The sequence below is a fragment of the Cyprinodon variegatus genome, unplaced genomic scaffold (genome assembly GCF_000732505.1).
Source record: "Cyprinodon variegatus isolate N-32 unplaced genomic scaffold, C_variegatus-1.0 Scaffold211, whole genome shotgun sequence".
NCBI lineage: Eukaryota > Metazoa > Chordata > Actinopteri > Cyprinodontiformes > Cyprinodontidae > Cyprinodon > Cyprinodon variegatus.
Window position 1 is genome coordinate 400,767 of NW_015150664.1, and position 19,396 is coordinate 420,162.

Consider the following 19,396-nt stretch of genomic DNA (forward strand, 5'->3'; position numbering starts at 1 on the left):
TATATATATATATATATATATATATATATATATATATCTGATGTGCTGAATTTTGAAGTAGCACTTTCTTCATTTGTCTAAATGAAAACACAAGAATTCTGATATGATTTTAACCTAGGGTCTGTTACACTTTTTCCCTATATTTGCAGATTGAAAAAAAAAATATTCCAGGCCCTTAAACACTGTCAACTATCAAGTTCAGAGATGTGTGCAGCTCATTCCCCTTACAAACCAGCTGTTTAATAAAGATTTTAAAGAGCTTCTGTAAAAGCTTAAGCAAACAAACAAAGTCAATAAGAGTTTGAGGCAGTGTATAAAACACAATCCCAGGCTTCTCACCGAGGCACGGCTCAGATGGGGGAGAATTATTTAGAGAAGAATACAAAAGACCAGTTGGAACTCTGGAGGAGGTGCAGAGATCAATAGCTCAGCTTGCAAATAGCACCAGGAAGCTCAAATACTTCACAAAGCATCTAGTAAACAGAGTGAACTTTTAAAAGTAGGTGCCTTGGTCAGATATCCCCAAGTAAAACTAGATGCCAAAGTCTAATTGGATAAAACTCACATAAAGAGCATAGTACAACTAGCACAGTAAGAAAGCCAAGGAAGCTGTTAATAGCTGGTGTGATAATTACTGAAGCTAACTACTGATTAAATATTTCAGACATTTTGCAAAGAAGCACGTGCAGAATTGGCAGGTATATATCTGCAGCTGTAGTTGGAGCCAAAGGTGCTTTCTACAAGTTATTGACTTACAGAGACTGAATATAAATAAAATCCTTACTTTTGGGATTTTATGAACTGAAAAGTTTAAAAGCCTCATTTTCCATCCCTTAACAATGGTGCTCTATTTTGTTCTTGTCAGTAACACAAAACCACCACCATCAAATAAGCTGAAACTAGAGATTGACAAAATGTGGGAAAGTTCAAAGGATATGATTGCTTCCACAAGGAGCTTAATATGGTTAATTTTACATCAGTTAACTTTGATTAGGCCTTTTCTACTCTATCATATAACTAAATGTTAAAACAATAAATTTCAGGAAAAAAATATACACAGGAACAGTCAAAAATTCATTAGCAATCTAGTTTTCAAGGTACTGCCGTGTCCTCAAGAGGCAGTAGAGAGCATGCAGTTGTGGTGGCAGTTCAAATGGAGATGTACTGTTCCAGGTCTTTCTGCATGGAGTTTGCATGATGGAGTTTGCATGCTCTCCCTGAGCATGTGTGGGTTCTCTCCGGGTACTCCGGCTTCCTCCCACAGTCCAAAAACATGTCTGTTAGGTTAATTGGACTCTCTAAAGTCTCATTAGGTGTCAGTGTGTGCGTGAATGGTTGTTTGTCCTGTTTGTCTCTGTGTTGCCCCGCGATGGACTGCCGACCTGTCCAGGGTGTACCCCGCCTCTCGCCCGTATACAGCAGGAGATAGGCACCAGCACCCCTTGCGACCCCACTTGAGATTAAGCGTGTCTGAAAATGGATGGATGGATTTTCCAGATAGTTTCTGGAGTCTCTGACAGTCACAACAGCTAGTGAAGAGGCTGCATTAGACAGCGTTACCCTCACATGACAGAGTTGGATGGAGGATTCCTCGAGGGGTTGCTTCAGGCCTAGTCCTTGTATTGTGCTGTTGACCTAAATGTGGAACATATAGCCGTGAAAGTGGACCTTGTCTGTTGATGATGACCTGGGCCGGCCAAGTAATATGATTAGAGGGTTGGTATTTTTGTGTGTTGAGCATTGCAGAACCACATGATGTCTGCAGCTCCCATCCACACTCTTTGGACTCTTTATATCCTTTCCCTTCTATGACTTGACTCCTGATTGAAAGAATTAGACTACAGATTTATTAACACCTCCATCAACATCAGAGCAGAAAGCTGTGATTGGATCATTGCCATGTCTGGGAGGCAAGGAGTGAAGATGAGTGGCATTGGTTCCTGTTCAAAAGGAAATGTCAGTTCTGAATCAGCACAGATTACCACCATGGTAGCATCCAGGGGTAAGGCCAAATTTAGCAATGCTGTGGAAAGACACCGCCTACCTTACTTTTGGGGAGACAAATGTGAGGACCTCAGGTCGCTTGAGAAGTGACAAAGCAGCTCTTCTTAATTGACAGCTCGTGTTATCTCGTTTTTATGGAGCTAAATTGGTCTCAATATTCACAAATACACATATTTGATTCCTACATGCACAGGACAAGCTCCACACACACACAGCATGATTCATGCATGCATACAAGATTCACACATGCATGGCACATGATTCGCCAAAGTGTTTCTGGTCCATAAACATTAAATTAAATTAAAATTTAATTAAATTACAAAGTACTAGTGGTCTTTAAACTTCACTGCATTTGTGTGCGAATTTTTAGACTCTGCTGATGTGCTTCGATACACAAATGCATTTTTTAAACGGGATGGTTTGCAACCAATCACAGAGCTCCCTTATATAAGCCAATCTCAAGAAACTACTCCTGTGGGATAACTGACCTCCATCTTCCACATCCTGTCACCACTCCGCTTCAGACCTCCTGGTTAAAGAAAAGCCATCTTGCTTCACTCCAACTTCCTTGGAGTTTGAGGAGAGCATGCGCAATATTATTATTTAATTCAAAGGAGAAAAACACGCGGTAATGAACGCTTAATTAAATATGACATATTAAAACTCACCATCAGCGTCAATCACATTTTTCTGCCCAAACATATTTTTTTCGTTGTGTGTCTTTGTAATTGGAATAATCATCCAATATTGGTTTGTTCTCCACCTCCAAATTCAGCATCTCTTCATCCATGTCTGCAATAAGACGTTTGTTTTGAAGTTTTCAGATGGACTCTTGGAAGCTGTTGTGACAGGATTTGATGAAACTTTTAAGCCTCTCAGTATAAAATAAATATTTTGATCGAGATGAGAAATCTGCTTCCTGGTATTTTGAAGTACCGATAATCTGCATCCAATGATTTAATTAAACTGTCTTAGGTTTTGGGAATATCTAGGAATTATACTCTGATTTGTAGTTACCGATCTGTGGTTACCATATTTTAATTTGACAAACTGGATCCTCTTAATGTTCTTTTTCCAGTTTACTGCGATTGCAATTGCGGATCTTTACGTGGCTGGTGTTCTGTCAGCTGAGCATACCCCGTCAGGCCAGCATACCCTTAGTATTACACATGCAAGCACATGATCGTTATTAGTGGTTATCAGTGCCATAGAATGTCTTCAGATTGTGCCAGTAGGCTCATTAGGTTGTTATCACCATGTGAACCCTAATCCTAACCCTAAAGTCATTCCCTTCCCCCGGCGAAATAAATTAATCTATTGATGTTTAGTCTGAAAATAATTTCAGTAGTTTTTGATGTACTTAGATATAACTAAATAAAAATAAAATTATCCGCATGTCGCTCATATTAAACAAACTAAAAACAAGTCAATCTCATATCCTGTTAACTGAGTTGTAGAATCCTCTCCCTATAAATGCTTAATTCTCACATGCAATGATTGTTTTAAAACCAAATGTTTGTAACAAACCTAGTGAATGACTTTTTTTCTTGTTTTATGCACAAACTATGACAAAAACCCGACTAAATTGTGAAATAGAACATCGTGCGTGGATGTAAGGAGAGCGGAGACAGAGGAAACTCTATGTAATGCATATTACTAAGGGTATGCTGGCCTGACGCAGTATGTCGAGTTGACAGAACACTCGGACACGCGGAGCAAATAGTTATCCTACGTGAAGTAGTTTCTTGTGATTGGCTTATATACGGTATGGAAGCGCTGTGATTGGTTGCAAACTATCCCCTGTTTAAAAAAATACATTTGTGTCTCGAGGCATGTCAGGAGAGTCTCAAAAATTCACACACAAATGCAGTGAAATTTAAAGACCAAAGGTACTTTCTAATTTAATTTATAATTGTTTATGAACCAGAAATACTTTGGCGAATCATGTGCTGTGCATGTGTGAATCTTGTATGCTTGTGTGAATCGTGCTGTGTGTGTGTGTGGAGATTGTACTGTGTGTGTATTTTTTTGTGCTTGTGTGAATCGTGCTGTTTGTGTGTGGAGCTTGTACTGTGCATTTATGAATCCCACATATGTATTCATGAAAATTGAGATTGATTTAGCTCCATACGTTTAACCCTCCCTGATTCAACACCTGCTGCAGTTTTTTAACAAGACAACTTCTTTGCCCTGTGCTTATGCTCTGGACCATTAAATGTGTTGGAAATCTGCCTAGACATGATCCAGATCTGCTGGACCGTAAGGATGAGTCGACCTTTTCATACTCTGTTGGTGTTCAAGCGGTAAAAAACTGTCAACATCCTGCAAAATGAATAGTTTTAAAAGTTTAACATGCACCTTACCTTTCTTAAAAGAGTAGTTCAGTGTTGGGCTCCATTAAAGTATTACCACTGACAGTCAACTAGCAGAACATGGATTGGTTCATCAATTTAAAAATAATCATATTCTGGATGCTGTCAGACTCCCTCAGACATTTTCTGCCCCAGGTTATTTGAGTAATATTGGTTTTATTTTAAGCCATTTTAAGGTCCGGCCTCAGAAAACAGAGTCACTCTGCATTTATTTATAGGTCTGGAATTAGAATTTTTTTTAAAGTATTAATAATGGCAAAGGGAAATTTTAGCATGGAAAACATCTGCGTTTCCAGACTTTGTTGCATATTTTATTATCTTAAAAATAGTAATTTTTCAGAAAAAAAAAGTACTTAGTTTGTTCTCATTTTGGTTTGTTTAAGTTGGTGATCAATACCACAGAGAATCCAAACTCATTCATAAAACTAAAAAGCAAAAAATGTAACCTTTTTGGCCTTGAGATTAGAGTTTAACTGTTAACAAAAAGCAGCTGCTTATGTTTTTATGATGGCCCACCACCTGCTTTACACAGCCTGCATCTCTTGGACTTTGAAACAGCTGAGGTGGCTGAGATGCTAAAGCAGGGTGTGTAATAGCTTACATCACATTGCTGAAGTGAAAACAAACGTCTAAACCCTTTTGATTCCTGATTTGTGGAACATGCACATGATAAATCTAAACTAATCTTTTGTTCTTAAATGCCAAAACGTTTCATAATAAAACTGCCATTAAACTGAAGGAATAGGGCTGCAACTAATGATTATCTTGCAAATCTATTACTCTGTCGATCATTTAATTAATAATCATTTAATTAATAATTGGATAGCAAAAGGTTTCTTAAAGAAGATTCTTACAAAATTAAACCGGTCGAAACGTAACTTTTCCACTTAAAGAGTTGTAGATAGAGCATATTTACAGACAATTTTTTTTTTTTTAACAAAAAAGCAAAAAGGTTAAAAAAAATTTTTTTTTACAATCTTGGTATAATAACTGCTGTAAGTGGGTTGCTAAAGGCACTTTTTAGAGTCTCAATAGTCCAGTCAAGGATTAATCGATTCCTAAATTAGTTGATGATTATTTTAATAATCAATTAATCACAATTTATCTGATTAATTATTTCAGCCCTGAAAAGGAAACACATAGGAATGAAAAATGTAGGATCTGCTGACTGCACCCTGCTGGAACACATGGATTCCTCTCTCCTGATCTGGGGAGGTAAATATGTTTTATAGCTGGAATAGAAAGTAAAGGACCCCTTAGAACTAAAATCATCTTTTTTTATTACAATAAAGTTTAGCTTTAGAAACAGCACTTTGTTGGAAGAACATAAATCACTGTAGTTTAATTATATACAAATTAGGCAGGCTAATTTAATACATCTCTAATGCATCTCAAGGTTATAAAAGAAATGGAGTTATTTTAACTAAACCAGCTACTCTGTGTGTGGGACATCTGTAATTACTGCTTAGGAGACATGCAGAGTAATGTGTAAAAGACTTCCTGGCTGGCAAACTGCCTTTTCTTGTCCTTTCTCCTCATTTTATCGACATAGAAGTGTGGAACAAGGTGTATCTCTTCCTCACTGACCTTTATTCTGAATATAGTAAATGCTTTGTCTTTTTTGTCACCTTTACTATCCACAATATGAGCTAGTTATCAGTCGAATGCTGCAAGAAGAGCTGACCTTCAGATCTGTGCAACAAATCTCACATTTGGACATTTTTTCATTTTCAATCCAAAAGGAGGAAAAAAAATCTACTCTCAGATCCTTCCAAGCGTTCCTGTTATAGTAACAGAATGTCAGACATAGCTTATTTTGGGTTCTGGTCTTTGTTGCCAATTTGGTGACCTGCTGGGCAGCAGCACCATAAGCTGGCGTTTCCCCTCACTGTGCTATTTTAATCTCTAGTTGAAAGCAGGGCGTGTTGTGTTGCCAAACGGAGCCAAAAAGTAGACCCCGGGCTGCTGCCTGAGAGGTCAGAGGAAGTGGACCCTTAAAGGAGAAGTGTTGTCTTGAAGAGCAAAGCGGAACAGCTTAAAAGGAAAGCAACAACACTCACGTGCTTCAGGAAGCCTGAAGTTTGTTTGAACGCACCAATGAAGCCCGGCTGTAGTTGTTTGGATAGAGTTACTATTCTCTGTTAGATGCAAAAAAACAGGGTCTATGTTTATGGTCTATGGTTCAAACACGCTTGTTTTCAGAATCCTGAATTTATTAGACTGCTTTGACTCTCAGCAGCCTTTAAAGGTATTCATGCACTTTCACCACAGCCTTCAATGTATTTCATTGGAATTTGATGAGATTCACCCTTTTGAAGTTATACTGAACACATATATTTCCTCTTTAGTCTCACATCCCAAAATAAAATCAAATAGACCCCATCTGAGCTCAGACGTATCCTCACCGGCTAATACAATCCTTATCTGTATCATTTAATCTCTGATTAAATACTGGCATTCTTCAAGGACTGAGTAGTTTGTTAAAGAACAGCATTATCGGATCCAGAAAAACAACAGACAGGCAAGGGATTTACTGGATTAAAACAGGGTTAGACTGCCAAACAAAATGAAGAGTAAGAACCAAAACAACTGAAATCCCACCAAAACATGGATATCCACCTAAACTGACAGCCTGAATGAGGAGAACTAGTGTTGTATTCAAGACCACACCAACCAAGTCCAAGGAGTATTGAGACAAATCCAAAACCTTTAGAGGCCAAAACCAAATAAATGGTCTTAGTCTTGGTCTTGGCCTCTAAAGGTCTTGGCCTTGTCTCAGTCTCTGTACTCCTTGGTATTGGTTGGTGTGGTATTTACTGCAATACTATGGAGAACATTAGGAAACAGCCAAGTGACCTATGGTAAATCTGGAGGAGGTACAGAGACCAACAACTCAGGTCCAAGAATCCGTTGACAGGAAAGCTACATGCAAAGCAGTAAATATTGTGGAAAACCAACACTTTGAACACATTATACCCATATAGGGGTGTATATAATAATAATAATTTGTATCGATGCATCGATCCAACAGGAAATTGATACTGAATTGAATCGCAATGATGGGTGTGATTTACACCCCTATATCCATAGCGAAATATAGTGATGGCAGCATCATTCAGTGGGAAAGATTTTATTCAGAGGTGCCAGAGAAATTCATCAGAGGCTGGAAAAGAAAAACAGGGAAGCACTAAACCCACCAAAGAAACAACAGAATGATTTATTTAAACATCTTCTCCATCCATCAAGGGTGCTCAGACTGGAAGAGGTTTAATATCCCTGATGGCCCAGTCAAAGGCCAAGTCTGAATCCATTTGACAATCTGGGTAAGACCTAAAAATGTTTTTAAATAAATACTTTCTGTCCAAGCTGTCTGAGCCCATTTTAGAGCAAGGACTATTAACAAAAATAGTTAATGCACAAAGCTGGTAAAGATCTTCCTGAAAGATGTTGCTGTCATTGCTGCTAAAAATGCTTCTATAAAGACTAAAGGCGGCTAAACACAAGTTTAAAGCTTTCTAAACAATATATGAAATACTATGAACCATTCCCTTACTACTTTAAGGATATTTTGTATATTTCTACAACAAAATGGGCAAAAAATATAGCATGTATAATTACTCTACTGTCCTCTCTACTGGATACATTTAAACTGTATTGCACTGAATCACAAGAATGACTTGATTTTATCTAAAAAAAAATTTTTTTGTCCTGGATAGTCCTTTTTATTTCACAGAAGTGAAATGTCCCTATAAAGCTATTTCTGCTGATATTCACGGAGCTGGTTGCAGTTTTTATTCCAGTTCTTGACCTTAAATCACTGGCACAACTTTGCACACAGCATGTCGAATAACCCCTTTTCAAGTTCCCTCAGTTCTCTTTTTAAGCAAAAACTTCACTTTTTAAAGTATACTCAGAGTAATTTATGACTTCAGAAACTCCAACCTCCCTCCATGCTCTTTAACAGTTCACAGAGCTAGTAGATAGATATCCATTTTTTCAATGAATGGGTGTATTTGAATGCATGGTAGCTTTTAGGGGAAGGAGGTAAAGCTCAACCAGTAAAGAGAAGAAACGATTTTGGTGTTATGGATTGGTATTGTTTGCAGGTTTAAGCACTAATTCAAAATAACAAAAGGAGCTTTAGTAGACTCCTGAAAACACTACTCTTGTTTTAAGCTCATATGAGTTGTAACTATTTTAGTGGAGGCTGTTGTGTTTTAAAATGCAGCACGGGTAAAGCCTTGAAGGTCAGAGGATGTCTATAAGATTCCTTGTTTTATAAGAGGGTCCCTGTTGAACCCTCAGTGTTCCTGTTGCTTGTCGTCCAGGTTATATGGATGGATCTCATACGCTGTGGTTAAAGATAGTAAAGAAAATTAATATTTTTCTCCCCACCAAAAAAAAAACTAGGCAGGAAAAAAATGTCTGACTTGCAGGAGGAGGAGGATGTCTGTTTGTCTAACCTTGGACATTTCATCAGATCTCTGAATCTCTATGTGTATCCATGCTCTTGAACTTCATCTGAACACTCATGCAATAGGTTTATCGAGAGGGAGGAATGTAGCTGATAGCCGGAGTGTTTCGCTCTATCTTGTGTCACTGTTGTGATTTGGGAAGGTGTGTGAGCCCAGATTAACCTTCTAAATCCAATCCCCTCCTCTCCTCATGGCTGAATGACTGGAACAATGTTACTGAGGCAAACTTTCTGACGTTTTCTTGATGAAAAGTGTGGTTTGTATGGTAGCAGTTGGTAAATCAGAATATATGAAGAGGAAATGTCTTATAAAGACAAACAAAAATCAAGTCTATTCAAGTCTGAACTTAGCTGTGTCTCCCTAAGGCTCTTATCTCATATGAACTTTCCCCTTCTTCAGGTTCTTCCCACATTTTTTCCCTCTCACTGTCAAGTAAAACACATGTTAAACAGCACTTGTTATTCAGTAAAAGAATATTCTAAATATAAAAAGCTGTTCTGGATGTTTTCTACTAAACCAGCCAAGTTTGTCTCTGGTTGCTTCGAGAAATGTCACGATGAAGTGATTTCACAAATGGATTGTTTAAAATTGTGTGAGCAAAACTTTGATTTATGGAAACACTTTTTGTCAAGCAGCTAGGCTCTGGCAATTAATTGCATTTCTAATGTAATCACAATTTAAGAAAATGTAATTTTCAAATCACAGAGGCTCTCAATTTTGGTCACATTACATTTAAAAAGAATAAGAGGCAATTTTTTTTCTCACTTTCAAATTTGTGGCGAAATCGTTTAGGACATGTATATGAAAAAAATAAAAACTGGGCTTGCAGGATGCACTTTGACTTGTGGCAATATGTACCTAGAATCCAGTCCTATCATGGGCCTTTCTGCTTATATGGGTTTTCTTCAGCGACTTAAGTTTTCTTTCACATTCTAAATCATGTTTGTTGAGGTAGAACATCAGCTTAACTGGTAAATCTATATTGCCATTAGATCAGCAATCAGTCCACGGTGTACCCCACCTCTTACTCAATGGTCATGGACATTGCCAGCCCACCCCTCTTCTAAGAGCCTGCAAAATTAAAGGGAATGGACAGTTGATGAATGATAAAATATTCAAGTTTAAAATCAACAAGGCAAGTAAGACCATTTTAACTATATTTAAGAAGTATTTTAACTAACTGGTACCTGTTAACCAAATGGGTTATTCTGTATTACTATTATTAATACATTGGGTGTTAAAACAGAAGGAAAAAGTTAGACTTTTTTCAAAGTAGCTTATTGATTTGTTCTGTTATTGTTCAAATTTGTATGTAATGTCCATCTGTCCAAATATAATAAAAATAGATAAACTTTAATGGGATGTTCCAGTTGTTTTCGCACATCTAATCCCCATTGTAGATTGGAGATAATTTGTGTCTAGAAATTTTACTCTGTATGACTAGACAAAACTAAAAGATAACATGAATTCAAAAAGCCCAGCTTTTAAGTAACATTCATGCTGATTGCTTTAAACTGAACTGTTTCCTTAACTCTGCTTTAGGGAACTTAAAAATCTAGCTTTGTATCCTTCTAACCAGTGAAGCATAACTTCCAAATTAGAGCATGTGATATGGTAAATGGCTGCACAGATGTAAATTAGTTAGATAAAGTTTTTCTTCATAAAGTAAAGCTTTGTAGATCTGTAGACTTTCCTATTCTGCCTTACACTGGATTATGCTTGAACAGGAGTCTGTGACAGGCAGCTGTGCTTACCTCAGGAGGACGTTAATCCAGCTTTAATCTGCTCATTTCATCAAACTTCGGCATGCCGCTTCCTGTCTGAGCTGATTAGCTTGTCGGGCATTTTCACTGTGACGTTGCAAGCGAGCCAATTAATTTCTTTGACGGCTGTCGAGCAGTCACTCATCGCTTCTCATTAAGATGTGAATATGATAGGAGGGAAATCCTGACAAAAGCTGCTTTACTCTTGATGATTTCCTGCTTATTCTGGTTTATTTGTTTATTGTCGTCTTTATTTGTGGTGCAGCCAGAGTATTACTTTAATTAAGTTGAAAAAAGTGATCAATTCAGATCTATTGTTTTGAATTCAGGCATAATCTTTGTTCCCATGAAAACTGCTATTGGAGAACACCATGACCTTTCCAGTTTTATTCATTCAATAATTCATGAAGCGAATATTTGAACAGAATGCTCCTATTAAACTGCAATGTATGGGTTTTGGTTACAATTACCTCTTAAAAGCCAATAAACGTTCCCATAATTAGCTTCTTTTAGTTGTATATTAGCTTTTTATGATTAGAAGAGATTATCTAAGTGGTTTAGCAAAAAAAGACAAATAAGTGCATTGTATTTTAAAGTGCGGCATTCATCTGTTCTATCTATTCACTCCTATTCCTAAGTATTCCAGTTCCACTGCATCTTGAGGACACAAAGAGATGTTTGATGATATTTCTGCTGCTCTGGGTCTAATTGCAGTGAATTGTTCTCCTTATTGCTTTGGATGTTGTTGTTCCTTATTGGTGATTCGGGTGTGATCATGCTGAGAATGGCCTCTAATGTTTCCGGGCATACACACACTGATACAACATCGGGAGAAGATTAAAACCACATTTCAATTTCTAACTGCATGAAACCAGAAACCATAAACTGACGGAAGAACAAACACAAAGTGAACTTGAAGCTTTAATGAACAGAATAATATATAATAAATAAATTGCACATTTTTATTTGTCCTCCAAGTATTAATTTTGTCTTTGTTAATTGCTTTTCTGTTCATTGTTCAAAAAACTTTCCTCTAAAAAAGACTGTGGTTAATTAGCTGCAGGAGCTACATGGTCAGTTTGGTATGATTTGGTACTATTTGACCGTTAACATGATAATATTTTAAAAAATATCCAGAGAAAAGGAAGGAAGGAAAATAAGGACATTTAGCTTTGTTTGTAAGAAGAAAATTGAGACAAAGAATATGTCTCTTCCTATCTCTAAGTTACTGCATCCCTGGGCATCACAGGATGAACAGTCATTCATACATATGCATACATCTAGTGGTATTTATAATCCTCATTTCAGAATCAGATGTCCAAATAATTTTATTGCCAAATAATGTTTTACACATTGGAGGAATTAGGAATTACACACGGACAAACATAATGTTTATAAAAATAAATTGGGAAATATATCATTTGCAATAAACAAATGAAAGTGTAAAGGAATATTATGAGAAAAGAGACGAGTAGTGCAGCTTATGAGAGAGGGAAAGGACCACAGCAGATATTAAAAACATACAACTGCAATAATATAAACATGTGCTGAGATGTTTATGTTTATTTTATTTTTCCAAATGGGATAGAGTCTGGTGGACCTGGGCCCTGGGGGTCCGCTTCAGTCTTACCTGATGTGCCTTGTTGTTGAGAGAGGTGGTGATCAGCTCCCCATTTGGTCCTGGTGGATTGTGGAGCCCAGGAGGTGGATGGAGTCCATGATGGCATCTGGAGAGTCACACAGTATGATTGGGTGGATGGAGCTGTGTTCTTTCTAAAGCATATAACCAGCACTGTTTTCACAGTGTTTAGCTCCAGACTGTTCAGGCTGCACCAGGTCACCAGATAATCAATCTCCCACCTGTGGGCTGACTCATCACTCTCACAGTTGAGCCCAATGGGGGCGTTGTTCATCCTAAATCTTCAGAAGCTTAACAGTGATGTGAGGTGCAGCTGTTGGTTTACGGTGAGAAGAGCAAAGAGGAAAGAACACAGCCATGAGGCGACCTGGTGGGGTCAGAGACCTGTTTCCCCAGCTTTAAGTGCTGCTTCCTGTCTGTCAGGAAGCCTGTGATCCGCATGCAGGTAGAGTGAAGCTGGCTCAGTTGGGAGAGTTAATCCTGTAGCAGGGATGGGAGGATGGTGCTGAAACCAGAGCTGAAGTCCACAAACAGGATTCTTTAGGTTCCAGAGGAGTCCAGGAGCTGCAGGATGCAATAAAGGGCCATCATCTACAGACCTGTTGCTTCTATAGGTGATGCAATGGAGCCAGAAGTAATGTAGTCTAAAGTCCTGCGACCCTTGGTTTTTGAGAAACAGAATTGATGGTGGGTCTTTGAAGTAGGCCCTACATTGCCTGTCTTCAATGTTATAAATTTCTGTAAGCATAGGAGACAGCACTGTGCCTCAGGGTGAGAGGGGAGACACAGTCCTTCCAAATGCTTTTGTACGGTTTTGTTTTTTACCTGACAGTATAGGTGTAGTTTTTGTCATGAGCCACAAAGACTCAATGGTGTTAAGACTTCAGTTTCTCTTCATTGGACTCGAATAAGATTTCATTTCTTTATATCATATTCAATTGCTTGAATGGGCCCAGCTGTGGTGTTCACAGTGGGGCTGAAACAATTAATCGGATTAATCGTGATTAATAGATTATTGAAATCATCAACTAAATTAATAATTATAAATCGTTAGAGATGAGTGTAGAGACTCTAAAGCATGCCTTTATTTAATATTCTAACTTGTTCTGATAAGTTTAAAGCTAAAAAGCTTGTTGTTTTTGTTTGTTGCAAAGGGAGTATTTGTGATGATAGAGTTTGCTTAGTTGTGTGTTAAACTGCAGAAGGAGGAGGGCTCAACCAGAAGTATATTCATACAACAATCAACACTTTTGTGCAACTTGAAGCCATTCTTCCTCAAAGAGCCAAGGGAGAACAACCAGGCCACTGCACCACCCTGAAACACAGTAAAAATAGCTAATAAATAAATTACTTACACTTATAAGAACAAATTTGTGTATGTTGAGTTCAATAAATGTAGCTCTAAAACATGCTGCAAATTTCCTCAACTCTTTTTTTAATGGAAAAAAAACTAAATTCTTTATAAGGTAGATATGTCAACAACTCTGTGCTTTTAGACAACTTGCTGGAGTTCAAACAAAACATCAGAATGAAGATGAAAGGTGAATTAAGAGACTTTAAACATAGCCTGGTTGTTGGTGCCAGCCTGAGTGTGTCAGAAACTACAGGGATTTTTCTTCAACAATCATATCTCAAGTTTACAGAGAAGAATGGGAAAAATATAAAATATCCAGTGAGCTGTAGATGTCAAAGGTCAAAAGAGAATAGGTAGACTTGTCTGAGTCTTTATCATCTGAATAATCACATCACGCTGGACCAGATGGGCTACAGCTGCAGAAAAACTCACTGAGTAAACAAGAAACCAAGTCTACAGTTCCCACAAGCTTACCCGATCCTATGAGTTGTGACTTAATATTAAGATAGCAGTGTTACAAGTTTTAGTGAAAGAAAAGAATGCTGGTATAACGTTGGACATTAAGGGTTATGAGTCGTTTTACTCAATGTGCATGAATGCCTGAGGTTATTGTTTGGTAGCACAATGAGACAAGACAGACAGCCTCTTGTTTTTTATGTAATTATTGGAGGAAGTTGAATGAACTGGTATCAAAAGTTAGTTATATTTGTTATTCCATGGCTACAGCTGTGCTCAACCTGAATAACACCATCTAAATCCGTTTTCTTGGCTCAGTTGCTATTGTCTATTGTCAATTGTGACAGAAACAATAACTACTATTGTTTAAATGCAAATGAGCTGTAATTCCTATGAAATCTGCCTCGAAGGATTCCTTATATAGGCGGTGCTGACCCATAAAAACTGTGTTTTCTCCTCCTCAGTGGAAGGCCGCTTCCCAGTTCATATTATCAGCCTAATGTTGGCACATATCTGTAGCAGAAGAAGCTGTGCCTCATTGCATGCATTGACATTGTGCAAACACTATTAGCTGTGTAATGTTGCATGAATTCACCAGAGGGCCTCTGTGGGTCCTTCAGTGTTCTGCGCATCTCTGGATATCGTTCATCCCAAAGCCAGTGTTTGTAGTTTGTCTTAATGTGGAGCACAGTGGCTAATTGGACTGCTAGAGGTTAGCAAAGCTTCTCCGCACCAAAATAAACAATTTTTTCCTCTTGCCTTCAATGGCTCAGGGTCATTGGAAAACATTAATGATATTGTGTTAACTTTAAATATGAGCTCTGATGTGGCAGCCTGTAGACTGTCTTCTGTGTGCTTAAGATAATATGACACTGTTAAGGCAACAGAAATAGGACTTTTATTATTATAGTATTGTGTTTAATTTAGTTTCTCCAGAAAATCTTAATAAATTATTTTATTTGGATGTAGGTTGTTTTGAAATCCATTTTTTTTAAACCTATAAATATAGATTTTTATTTATTGAATATGCTGTCTGATGACAATATAACAGGATAATCCAAAGCTTCTTATATACATGTGGTTTCTTTGCATTCCTCCAACATTTGCCATGCTAGCCTTTATAAACTGTGACTTGTATTCATCCCTGTTCTTTAAAGGGAGCAGCCCATCTTCAGCACCCGAGCCCATGTCTTCCAGATCGACCCGGCGACCAAACGTAACTGGTTGCCAGCCAGCAAGCATGCTGTCACCGTGTCCTTCTTCTATGATGCAAGCCGCAGCGTCTACCGCATCATCAGTGTGGGCGGGACTAAGGTGAGAGCCCAGCACATCATTAGCACACATAGACACTCATAACATGCATTTATTTATCAGCAATGTTATTTTATATTTTATTCTATTATAGGCTAATTTTGTTCTCCTCAAACGGTAGGAATATACTATTAGGATATACAGGTTATCAAAAGAATATTTCTAACCTACTTTCTCTTAGTTAAAGCATCTATTGCGATGGTGTAAAGCACCTGAGACTCCAGCAGAATGTCTTCTTAGTGGAACATGGAGAAAACAAAAGACATTTGTGCCAGTTTTTCTCCTCTGAGACTAGAGGCTTTTGGAGTAGAGACTAAAGAAGTTATTTTGGCAACAAATCCATCTGAAATGACTGAATTCTCTTGAGGATTTTATAGGGGGCGAAAAAATCTTTTTTTCTCTCCCTTTTTTGCATCCATGTTTGGTACTAATGTCTGCTTGCAGCTCCTAAATTGTGATGAGCAATTTGATTATTATTATAATGCTTTGTACCTGTGACATGCAACACATTTATGATGATTTTATGTCTTTTTGGGGTTTATAACCAATTTGATAAGCAACAGGGGATACACCAAGGATAAATAAGGTCTTGAGCGGATGGTGAGAAAAAGTCCATTCAAGAAACTAGTGTAAACTCACAAGGTGTAGACTGAGCTTCAGCTGTACGTCAGCTACAGCTGTTGCATTCCTGGTCTTTTAGCCTTGCCTTAAGCCAATGATCATGTTGGAATCATCACATCTGGCCTAAACAGAAGAAATAGTGGAATTTTTCTCCATTGATCCAAACCTTTCTTTTTTAAAAAAAAAAAAAAAAAAGAATGCATAAGAAGAATAAAAAACAACAACATGCAGAAGAAAGAAGAACACTGCAAAAAATGTAAATCTAAGTAAGTAATTTTTTCTTAAAATAAGTAAATTTTTTCTGCAATTAAGCAGGTAAGTGAGACACCATGCCAATGGAACAAGACAATTTACATTTGAAATAAGAAAAAACAACAGCAGTCTCTTATTTCAAGTGCATAATGTAAAATTATCTTATTCTAAGGTTAAAAATGCTCATTCTATTAGCCGATCATCTTATTTTCCATACTCAAATTAAGGGTAAATACACTTATTTAAAGAAGTTTTTACTCATTTTCAGAATGTTTTTGCAGAGTACATTCAGGGATGATTTCAGGAGCCATGGTATCTGCTAATATTGGTCCACTGGATCCTCAAGAAACAGTGCAGGAAACCTCATAGCACTCCATGCATGCCCCTACTGCAACCATTTCTGGAGATGCTGATTGTATTTTTCAGCAGAACTTGGCACCCTCCCACTCTGTTAAAGTGCAGACAACCGTTTTAATGACTAAGGTATCGCTGACCTCAACCTCATATAGAGTCTATGTTCTATTGCCAAGCGGAAGATTAGAGACAAGAGACCAAACAATGCAGACCCCCTAAAGGCTGCTATCAAAGAAACCCGAGTTTCCATTACACCTCAATAGAACCACAGGCTGATTGCCTTCATGCCACTCTGCATGGAGGCAGTTAATCAAGCAATAGGAACTTCAGACGTGCTGATTGCAAAGAATGTGTCGCCATTATACGGCCATTCTTTCTGTTTCAAAAAGGATGTTTTATATGTCTTTAATAATCAAGTTGTCTGAGAGACTGACATTTTTAATGAACAGTGAGCCCTAATTATCAAAATAAATGTACTTTTGGCCATCAAGAGAAAATGTTTATGAGTCTCTGGTGTGTTTAGCTTTAATTTGTTATTTTACTTCTCTGCTCTATGGATATTAGAGAATAACGTTGACATTTAAATATGCGTCAATAGGCCATCATCAACAGCACCATCACCCCCAACATGACGTTTACCAAAACATCTCAGAAGTTTGGCCAGTGGGCAGACAGCCGGGCGAACACCGTTTATGGCCTGGGTTTCTCCACAGAGCAGCAGCTGCAGCAGGTATTGATGGACAGGTGCTGAACCTGTAACGATGTTTTCATGAGGACTGTGGCAGCATTTCAGGAGACTCACATGCTTAAAATATGCTTTGTATAAAACATCTTGTAGACATATAAGGTTTGTTCCTTTAAGGCATATTTTATGTTTGAAACTTGACCTTTTATTTATGCCAATGTCCAGTTTTTCTGAAGGAAGCTTCCCTCTAGGTCATTAATTTATAGTTATGATGTGACCTTTTATATTTTACTTCTGCTGCAGAACCTGGATTTTAATCTATGTGATGCATAAGCACAAAGTTAGCACAGATTCCCCATCAATACAGTAGTCTCGTTCAATTTTAATGATTCAGAGTTTAACTACTTCCTCTCTTCCTACTCCACCTGAAGTTTGCAGAGCAGTTTAAGGAGGTGAAGGAGGCGGCTCGTCTTGCCAGAGAGAAATCCCAGGAGAGGTTTGAACTGGCCAACCCTGGACTCAACATTGCGGCTCCTCAGGTAAAGGATTTTCTCTTTTTATGGATCATTAGAGCAAAGCCAACCAAAAAAACAAAAACAAATTCTGTATGTGTTTTAAGAAATAAAACCCTTGAAGTTACTACTTTAACTATACCAGTCAGACAAAAATAGCAATAATAGCCATATACATTTATTAGACTAATCAATTTAGATTTTTAACTTACCTTAGAAAATATTTCTTCAAATAAAATTAATTAATTTCCCCCCAGATGGAAAGTATATGGTGGTAAATGCTGTGTATCATGAGTACTTAAACATATATTCATGAAAGGGCCCTTTTCATGAATAGAGGTCATCTTGGTTGTGATGAGAAATCAGTGACAGCCGTTTTGAGTTTGTGAGGGTTTGAAGAAAGCATTACACATTTGATGCAAGGTTGTGGTTGCCTGTTATTACCATGGTAGCACTGGATTCGGTGTCCTTGGTGCAGCACTGTGAGTTATGGTGAGGAGGTGGCAGTCTCTCCTCTTTATATCTTATTATTCTGCGATTTTTTAAATAAACTCACATGAATTAAATCAGTATATTTCCATGTCTAGTGGATGTATCATCCACATTCTTATGGTACGGTCTCTGAGGCAGTCTGCTGATGTTATTGGGTCAACTAAATATAACGGACTACTTTTTCAACTGAGTGTTTGTTGCAAAAACTTTTCTTTTTTTTTATCCTTGCAGTCTTATTAAAGTAGGAACAGAAATTAGGGTTATTCTCCCCTTCTCTGAGAACAACTGCATTACTGCTAACAAGTTTAATCTAAGTGCTTTACAGGAGGTTTAATGTTATTGTAGCTACTTGCATGATGTGAACTTCTAGCAGTGTGAAAGTTTTTTTTTTCTCCATGTTGATGCAGTTAAATGGGACATTTTATAATAACTGATTCTTTGATGTTTTGCAACCAATAAATTTTTTTTTTTTTTTTACTAGTTATCAGTTGCACACTGGTTGTTGACTTTATTATTTATGCATCATGCTTTCAGATTTTTCTTTCTGTGTGGTCGTTCCATTTATCCATCTATGCATTCATTCAAACATTCATCCTTTCAGATTATCCCGTGTGTCCATTCATCTTTCTATCCTCTTTGTGTTTTGTATCTGAGGCTGAGTAACACTTATTCAAGTCAGGAAATTTGACTTTGAAAAATCACTTTGAGGGAATGTTTTTGTTCAGAAGATGGACATTACTATTGTCTGATCTCAGGTCTTGGATAAGGTTAAAGATGAACAGTATTTTCCAAGTGTTTCTGCCAAATCTGTGATCTTAGAAAGACGTTATGGTCTGCCCGTTTAACCCCTGTTTTAATCTGACAGCAGAGCAGTACTATCCAGCCCAATGGTTTCTATTTGAAACACACATAAACCCACCAGGGATTAGAACAATCCCCATCTGGTTGCTCCATTATTCCCTCTTCGGTTAACTCCATTAAAATAATTCATGCATTACAAATGGAGGTTTTGAGTTGGAAAATGTCAGTTCTCAAGGTGCGCAGATGGGCAGTAATGATGAAAACTGAAAGAAAGAAGAATGAGGTAACAGGCGGAGGGAGGTTAA

The 19,396-nt window shown here is 37.6% G+C and overlaps 1 protein-coding gene across 2 annotated transcripts in view; it reads left to right on the forward strand.

The window, feature by feature from the left end:
* homer3 (homer scaffolding protein 3) overlaps positions 1–19,396 on the forward strand; it is a 58,931-nt gene that overhangs the window by 8,213 nt on the left and 31,322 nt on the right. For both annotated transcript variants that reach the window (XM_015380315.1, XM_015380316.1), the window contains 3 exons: positions 15,221–15,377; positions 17,200–17,331; positions 17,718–17,825. In XM_015380315.1, coding sequence (XP_015235801.1) covers positions 15,221–15,377; positions 17,200–17,331; positions 17,718–17,825 — 397 coding nt within the window. The remainder of the gene's footprint in view (positions 1–15,220; positions 15,378–17,199; positions 17,332–17,717; positions 17,826–19,396) is intronic.